This window comes from Arachis ipaensis, chromosome B07 (genome assembly GCF_000816755.2).
Source record: "Arachis ipaensis cultivar K30076 chromosome B07, Araip1.1, whole genome shotgun sequence".
In the NCBI taxonomy this organism is placed as follows: Eukaryota; Viridiplantae; Streptophyta; class Magnoliopsida; order Fabales; family Fabaceae; genus Arachis; species Arachis ipaensis.
In genome coordinates this window covers 39,476,178-39,485,348 of record NC_029791.2, presented here as the reverse complement: position 1 = coordinate 39,485,348, position 9,171 = coordinate 39,476,178, and the positions used below count along the sequence as shown (strand labels likewise).

At 33.5% G+C, this 9,171-nt stretch overlaps 1 protein-coding gene across 2 annotated transcripts; it reads right to left on the bottom strand.

Annotated features, from left to right (window-relative positions):
- LOC107609411 (chaperone protein DnaJ) lies at positions 4,463-9,165 on the bottom strand. 2 transcript variants are annotated; one of them, XM_016311379.2, is made up of 5 exons: positions 8,930-9,165; positions 8,689-8,766; positions 8,498-8,573; positions 4,965-5,038; positions 4,463-4,855 (listed from the first exon to the last, which is right to left on the bottom strand). In XM_016311379.2, exons 1-5 carry the CDS (start codon positions 9,035-9,037, stop codon positions 4,784-4,786), a joined length of 408 nt encoding a protein of 135 aa, XP_016166865.1. In that variant the 5' UTR covers positions 9,038-9,165; the 3' UTR covers positions 4,463-4,783. The 2 variants fall into 2 exon arrangements, with proteins under 2 accessions (XP_016166865.1, XP_020963491.1); XM_021107832.1 differs by lacking the exons at positions 4,463-4,855; positions 4,965-5,038 and adding an exon at positions 6,630-7,709.

Sequence of the window (9,171 nt, the reverse complement as noted above, 5' to 3'; positions counted from 1 at the left end):
TAATACCTATGCAGCACCAGCATAGGTAATAATAATGTTAGAGGGAACGAACAACTAAAAACTATGAAAGGAAAGTGTGAAATTTGAATTGCCTTCACCCCTCGGCAATTCAGACTTTTCCTTTGTAGTTGCTGGTTGTTTCTTCTTTTCTACCTGTCAAATTAGTATTTTCCTTAGAATACGGGAAAAAGGAGGATGTTGTATATGGAAGCAAGGATAGTAGATGAAAGAAGTATAAGAATTTTTTTTTTTTTTGGCTAGAAATGTTCTGTTTTGAGAACATTTGCTAAGATAATTCTAAAACTTTTAATAAGTATATTATGTATATGAATTTTATGGTGATTATGGTAGATTGATAGACATGTGAAATTTTTGCAATACTTAAAAAATGTAGTTTAAAATTAAGATCATATTTTTATTATTTGATAATTTTGTTTTAAACTTTTAATTTGTTCTTATTTCTAATTTTACTTTTTAAATTAAAAAAAAGTTGTCAAATAATAAAACATGTAATCTTAGTTTTAGCTATATTTTTTAAATATTTTCAAAATTTCATAGTTATAATCAGTTCATAACCACTATAATTATAGTCATCATATATAGAATGTACCTGTTAGGTAAAATAATTATGTTGGAATGAAAATTTAAATAGATTATAAATTTAATAATAACACTCAACAATGATAAGACAACATGAATGGTTACATCTTTCTAACACTCAAGCAAGAGCTTCTTTTAGGTTTGCTTGATTTTTACATAGACAACCCAAGAATCGAACTCTAGATCTTTGAGACATAAAACTTTGATACCATATCATAAAAATTTAGAATAAAACAATAATGTTATAATGAAAATTTAGATAAATTATAAATTCAATAGTAACACTTGTAACACCCTACCACACAGAGCTTTACACCTAGGAAGTAAAACAGAAGTGGCGAGGCACTACGACTTCTAAAAATAAAATATATATAGTATAATAACTGGAAGGATACAATATACGAGGAGCCTTGAAGAAAAGGTAAAGCCAAAATCGCAAAATATAAAAGCGCAATGCTCAGAAAGCGTGATTACTTACGTGAGAAGAAAACTAAAGTTCATTAACATATATATGCAAATGACAAGAGTAGAGGGTCAAGAATACAAAATAACAAGCTCCTAACTCAGCCTACGAAGCCAAGGCTGGCCGGAGAGTATTTACATACATATAAACATAACCTAATATCCAAAATACATATATAAAACTTTAGTTCTCCATAATCCTCTAGGAGGAGCAAAATAAACAAGTATATCAAAGGAGAATCTATATATACATATATCAAAAGATCAAAAGAAACTAGGGATGGCAACGGGTCCCCATGGGGGCGGGGACATGCCCCCCGCCCCCCGCCCCCAATATATGTCCCCGTCCCCGCCCCGTCCCCATGACGGGTAACGGGGACTCCATATCCGCCGGGGACCTGGGTCTCCGCGGATATCCGCGGATTTTTATAAAAATTAATAAAAATTGAAAAAAATGAAAAAAATTAGAGAAAATCAAAGATAATCCTCAATTGCCATTACAAACATAATATCCATAGTCTTTAAAGACTTAAATAGAAATAACAACAAACATAAACATCCAAACATATCCATAAACAACCAAATATTACATAAACAAACTACCATATTCATAAACAACTAAATAAAGTACATGACATCACAAAAACATAATTCCACCGTCTCAATCTTTCTTTCATCCTGTAATGGTAGTGATGGTAGATTCCGACTTACTTGAATCCTACATCGACAAGAAAACAATTTAAAGTTAAAATCATATAATAACTCAATAAGTCAATAATATAAAAACATGTATGAGTATGAGCAGTGAGTATGTGACGGCTAGGTTTTCTTTTTCCAACAATGAATCATATATTATATATACTAAGGGCATTTTTGTCTTTTCATATATACGGGGATTAAACGGGTCTCCACGGGGCGGGGACCTCTACCCCCGCTCCCACCCCGTTTATTATACGGGCCCCGGTCCCCGCGGATAGAAATTACCCCCCATATCTGTCCCCCAGCGGGTAAATCCCGCGGGTACCCGCCCCGCCGGGGATTTTTGCCATGCCTAGTGATTACAAACTTGGGAAGTATTTGATCCATTTGATGGAACTACAAAAAAATAATTGCAAAATTGTTCTAATTTATTTTGTTGTATTTACTAATAAAGTAACAATTGTTTTGAAAATTAATTTTGAACCACAAAAGAGGGAAGCTCCGTTGTGATGGAGTTATCGCCCAAATCCAACACTTTGAAGATCCAAAAAATAGCTTAATGTATTCCCCACCAAAGAAAGGACCATTGAGAACGTTATGTTGAGGTTCAAGAAATGCAAGGTGTAGGCAACAGAGGAGACATTTTCGGCAGAAAGAGAGAGGTCGTCGTAGAGCAGGTTTGCACTCAAATTAACGTGTTGTACGCTGTGAAGGGCAACGTGGACATCAACTACGTCAGCCCAGAGCTCAATGGAGTGTAAATGGAGGACCCTGTGTTGCTGAAAACCACCCTTGAAGTGGCTAAGGGAGAGGTCGAGGTGGTGGAGTGAGCTGATGCGCTGACCGGGGAAGAGGGAGGGAGCATTTTAAAATCGGTAAGAATGTGAAATCTATCGTAATTTTATCATTGATCCGTTACATACGTATTGGATTGGAAAAATCGTGTTTGTAGAAATTCAATCGATTGGATGTACAAATGAATCGATTGAAATTTTGCAAGGGATATGGGGTTTTTCTTATTCAATCGATTGGTCATGCCAATCGATTTAAGTCTTCAAAGCAACATAGATCTTTACAATTCAATCGATTGGTTGTGTTACCCAATCGATTAAATTGTGCAATGCGTTATATATTACGCTTCTCTAATTTTTTCTGCTCGTGATTATAAATTTATTTTATTATTCATCTATCTTATCTTTAAAATTCTATCCTCAATTTTTAAGTTTTTATTTTGATTTAGATACTCTAATTTTATGTTTTCTTTAATATTAAGATTATAAATTGGTGAATAATCTATCAACAATTACTCAATCCTACCATTAGAATCGTTTATCAATCTGATTGATTATCAATTTTTTCATTGTTTTTGTTCATTGTTTATCTATCTACTTAATATCCAATTTTTCTTTATTGTTTATCCATCTCTTTAATATCCAATATTTGTTCATTATTAATTGATAATCACGGTTGGCGAAAGAGGTCCAATCGATTTTTTCAGTTTAGAAAACAATCCATTGTTTTGATTACAAAATTAAGATTAGTCTCTAATTTTGCAATTCTTTGTTTCGATTCTTTATTCATGCAATTGATTGTATAATAAAAATTTTTTTTTATCTTTTAGTAATGGATTTTTTCTGAAATAAAATAAAAAAATATTATTTTTCAAAATCCAATTTTTCAATTTTAATTTCCTGAATACAAATTTTTTTTATGTAGAGCAATACGAACTTCACTTCAAATTCTAAAAAAATTAGCTAACTCAAATTATTAATATTCACAATAGACAATAGCAACCATTATAGGAGTACACAAGAGCACACATGAATAAGTCTTATTTTTATTGAAAAAATAATTTTTTTTAATTTATAATGAAAAATTTTTTTGTTAAATACAGTTTATTCCCGTGTATCTATGTATTTCTCAAGTTGCTTTGAATAAAGAAACCCCACATGCCGTGGAAAAATTTAATCGATTGTGTATCAATTTTAATCGATTGAAGTTTAGGAAAATCAATTTCAATCGATTGGTTTGTGCATCAAATCGATTGAATTTCTAACAAACACAATTTTTCCAATCCAATATGTATGTAAGAGATCAATGATAAAATTACGATCGATTAAGATTGCAAAATATTTATTACGATTAATGGAAGATATAATTTGTTATTGTTTTAGTTTTTTATTATTAATAAACATGATAGATGAATGATAAAATAATAATTTATAAAATAAAAAATAGATTTTATAATTAAATAATATATAAAAAATTAATTTGTAATTAAAATTAAATAAGGACTATTTAGCAGTTATTAAAAAACTTAAAAAACATGTTTTGTATGTTTTGTTATGGGACCATTTAATGGTCGGACAATCAAAACAATTTATTTTCGTGCCTACAAACTTAATGGGTCACGGCAAAACAATTTATTTTCTTTAAAGGAGTGTTAATGCTGACAAATTTTGTAATTTGTAACCATCAATTAGTCAAACTTTTCTTTTACCGATTAAATGCTCATCAATTTTAATAAAAATATTAGCCCTAAGACTTTCTCTTTTCTTTATTTATTTATTTATTAATCATTATGGGCCTTTAGCTAATATTTTTTAAATAAGCTCTTTTTTAATGATGTTTTAAATAAATTAAGTTTATTTTACATTTGAATGTAAACTTATATTTATTAAAAATTAAAAAACAAAAATTCAGATAAAAGATTTAGTAGTTACCTCGATTTTTATATTTCTGCTACATTAAGTCACTAAATCTACCATTAAGTCATTTAACACATACACAGTAAAGCATGTACAAGGAGGGCGAGCATTTGATGCTACAAGATATAGATATCTAACTTCTGTTGCTCTTTTTTCTTCTGACATAAAGCATGAAATCAAACTAGCCCTGTAGGACACCATAACTCGAGCATGTGGCTGGATTCCAGCAGCATGGCATGGCATGCAGTGCCAGGTACTTCAAAAAAACTGTCCTAAATGCACTGTAAGGAGATATCTTTGGTATTTGGTTCAGTTTACCATATAGAATGCTTCATTCCAAGACCGTTGCAAGTCAATATAAGGCCCTTGTAGCGGTTAAGATAATCCTGCAGCGAACACAGAAAATGAAATTGTCAGAAATAACCAGAAAATCATTCTCAGATGTGCAACATTCTTTTGAGACCAACAGCGTATAGCACAGAAAATATTGCTTACAATGATATCATAATCATAAGCGTAAAGCATCCCATTCCTGTCATATTCTCTCCTCTTTACAGGATCACTCAAAACTGTTCAACAAAGACAAAGAAATGTTAGTTTAGTTGACAGAAATTCCACTCCTACATCATAGTCATGATCCTTGACATTTTAGTTTTTAGCCTACAGAAAATCATTGGAGAAGCATGAAATGAGAAGAATATAATCTCAGCAGAATATTCAGCACCTCATCAGATTCAGATGAGATCCCCAATATCCAAAAAATAGACAAGGGACTAATTATAAGATCATCCTAATGCCTAATCCCTTTCACTAACTGCTATCTCAAGTCTCAACCACACTATCTCCTCAAATCTTTAAAATTGAATGGTGCTCGTCCTCATCTAAGTATCAAACCGCCATGATCCATTTAAAAGGTATGGAACTTGAGTCCCATATTGGAAATACGGGGCTTCAATGTTATAAGGTCTCGGCGGGTACCTCGCTTATCCTTTCTCTGGGTTTATAGATACACCAGCTGAAGCCTGTTTCTTCCAGGCCAGTAATCATTTTCCATTACTTAATTGATAATTGATTTCTTATTCCCCATTAAACATTACTTTACCAAGCATTTATATCATGCTCAATTAGCTCATCATAAAATATTTACTAATCCAATCTAAGATACAGTAACAATCGAGCAACAAAGTGTATCCAAATCTGTGCACAAGGTTTAAACTTCAAACCAGCGTTTTCTCCAGTAAAAAAGAATTTCAGGAACAAAACAAATTGAATGAGTACGAGTTCAATGCTGAAATATGGAACAAGGCATCTAAGATCACAAATCTTCTCTTTCATTTTTCCTTTCCCATTTATGGAGTGATGGAAACAACAGGGCAAGAAATTACATTTATGATGGGTCCAGCGAAAAAATTCAGTACATCTAACCATTAGAGAGTGAGTACCACATTTACAAATGCTAGAAATAACGACTCGATCCTTACCTGGAGAAGGCTAAGCAACAAAATCAAAGTGCTCGTTGTCCCAAACAATAAGACTACTCTAGGGTCTAGGCAAATCACAATGTTCAATCAACCATTTTCCTCTTGGCAAAAATATATTAATTTTAATAAGAAGACATAATACTATGCTTGTTCAAATTTCTTAAATGAATTTGTGATTGGAATCTCTGGTAACGTCCACATGCAGATTTTAAGCTCTAAGTTGATGACAAACAGTTGATTCCATATTTCAAACGAGCATCCCATTTATGCAACAGCATTACTCTGAGGCTTTTTCTTCCGATAGGAATTCTGAGGCATGATTTTAATATCGTAAGTTTGAGATGGATAAAACAATTAAGAAAACTTAACAAACATTATTAATTATATAAGCAGTGACATTACGGGCAAATTATGCCGTTCCATTTACCAAGCATGAAATTACCAAATCTTAGCAAATAGGTAAAAATGAAAACTTCTTTATAACTATAAATTCCAACATAGTAACATACCAATAAGTTAAGAGTAGTGAGCACTTGTTGATTGGTTATATTAAAAACAAAATTCCTATCACTCTGCACAGGAACAAAATATACTACTACTCTGTAATCTGCATACAATTCGGCACTTATACAACTATACTGTTCCAAGGTGCCATACTTTTAAACTATTAAAGAAAATATAACAAACTAAAAATAGAAATAAATTAAAACCTACTAAATTGTCATAAGGCACAAGCATTCCTCACTTGGATCAAACAAGAATAATCTATTCTCTATTTGCATCATTTTGTCCACTGATTACTCCTGCTCCATAAAGCAGAGACAGAACATTTGGGACAGAACATTTGGGCATTGGGTGCATGTATCATGCAAGTGGCTGCATTGCAATTTGTGTGACACAAAGACAAAACACGCCTACACATGTTGCAACAGCATGGTAATGCTTCTCAAGTTCAGTCATTGTCAACAAGAACAATGTATCCCTGAGATACGTTGATTTACACACAAGGACTGTTTCTCAGCCTACAAGTAGCAACTTAGACTTCATTTCACTTCGATCTGAATCAACATAAAGACAGAACAGAAGTGATATTATTGATTCTAACTGCCCAAGTTCTCAAGATATTGACCTAGAGAAGCTTCCTACAGATAGGATTCTGGAAACATGAGCAGCATGAATACAGAACAGACACTTGCTGGAAAAAGTAATGGGACGGAACATGATCCATATCAGAGTGGATCTTGTGATATGTATTCCAATGAAGCATACACACACTGCATTTACATAATTTACCAGGCACAGGCAGGGAGACAGACCATCATCTAGTGCAGGTAGAAGTGCAAAAATGGTTAAGAGACCCTCTAATCCTTGTATATGCAATGTAAACTTGGGGGGGAGAGAGAGAGAGGCACACACACATGCCCCCCATGAAAGCAGATTTCTGAGCATTTCAGCAGCATTAATTTATCAGATAAACCACCAAACCACCTTTTTTATTCTCCCATCTTTGCCACTTTGTAAGATTAGCATGGTGGGAAATTCAGAAGTCCTGATTTCAGGGATCAAAATTTGCCAACGTATGGTAGTGGAGTTAAGATGAATAGCTCCAATTCAGCCAAGCAGAATGGAGATAGTCTGCAACTCAGGGAGCCCAATCTTGAAAAAGAAACTCCAGATCAAAATAGATTGGATGTTTCAGAGCCCTCACAAAGTATCTCTGAAAGCACAATTGTATTTAACAGAAACCCGGCTGAGTTCACTGCACTAGAAAATGGTAATCCATATAGTATCAGTGGAGAAATCTGAAATTCTAGGATAGCCCCTCAAACAGAAGGCGTGGATGGGTTAACTTCTCTGCATGGATACAAGCAAACGAACACTCAAAGGTCCCAAAATGAAAGGCATTGAAACCACTATAAAGTTGTGCATAATTATGCTGCATTTTGCTCGATACCTTCATGTTAAAACTTTTAGCTTATACTTCCTTTATTTTCCTTTTCTTATATAAATAATTCTGCAGAGGACTTTGACTTGGAACACGAGACTTAAATAGCCGATAAAAAGTTTTTTATTTTCAAGTTTCAATGAAAAAACATACTTTTGAATTTAAAACTGAATTTCATTATCATTAGCATTCAAGATTTGCTGTATATTTGTCAGTGTTCAAGATTCCAAAACCCCTTGTCCTCAACTCCTCAGCTCCTCGCCCATCAACAGCAAATAAAATCCATATTCCAAACAATATCACAACTATCCGATTACTTGTAGCAACAAATTGCAGACACAGAGATAGATGCGGAAACAACATATCCTCGAAAAAGCCCAAAGGACAACCCAGACCTCTACTATCATAAATAACCACATTCACTGCCTCCCTGGGGAGTGATATACAACAATTTCATAATTATTGAACCATCATCAATTGCCTAAATTCTATATGGTATAATTCAGCACACAATCTCTATCATTTGAGCATCAAGCTATATGCTCAAATTAATTTAAAAAATTACAATTAAAGAAGGTTAGGTGTGAAAGGACCAGACTAACCCTGATAAGCCTCGTTTATCTCCTGGAACCGCGTGGTGGCAGCACCTTGGTCTTTCTGCTTGTCTGGGTGCCATTTCTGCCTCCACACAAAGCAATAAATCACACTTAAAAAGAAATAAATAAAACTATTCCAACAAATGGAACCCTAAACACTGCAACACAAAGAATTACACATAGAAACAAAAACACACCAGAGCTAGACGAATGTAATTAGAACGAATAGCATCATCCGTAGCATCGTAATCCACTTCCAATATCTTATAATAATCCTGCCAAAATAAACAAAATTCCAAAACTTTAGTTCCTAAAACAAAAGAAACTGCAATAATAATAATCCCTAGTTTTCAAACTGAGTGAGGGTAGTAAAAAACCTAAAATTGGAAAAAATGAAGTAGAAATAATGGTAATAAGTAAAGTAATAAAGTAAGTAACCTTGGGCTTAGAGAGAGCAGAGAAGAGATCGAAGTTGAGGTAGGAATCGGTATCAGGCTGGTCGTTTTGCGGAACGGCGTCGTCTAATTCTTCCCATTCCCACATCATGGCTGAAGAAGAAGAAGAAGAAGTAGTGTTTTTCAGGATAAGGCTCTCAGAAAGTTCCCAGGTCTTGGAGGGGAATAGATAAGACTTGCACAAAGATTTTGGAGAAATGTGCACGTATGTTCAGTTCAGTGTAA

What these genes read in the sequence shown, in the direction of transcription:
- LOC107609411 (XM_016311379.2), bottom strand. Translation starts at nt 9,037, where the DNA reads ATGATGTGGGAATGGGAAGAATTAGACGACGCCGTTCCGCAAAACGAC. An exon ending in CTGCTCTCTCTAAGCCCAAG is followed by an intron (nt 8,767 to 8,929) that starts GTTACTTACTTT and finishes TTATTTTGGCAG; the next exon opens with GATTATTATAAGATATTGGA. An exon ending in ATTACATTCGTCTAGCTCTG is followed by an intron (nt 8,574 to 8,688) that starts GTGTGTTTTTGT and finishes GTGTGGAGGCAG; the next exon opens with AAATGGCACCCAGACAAGCA.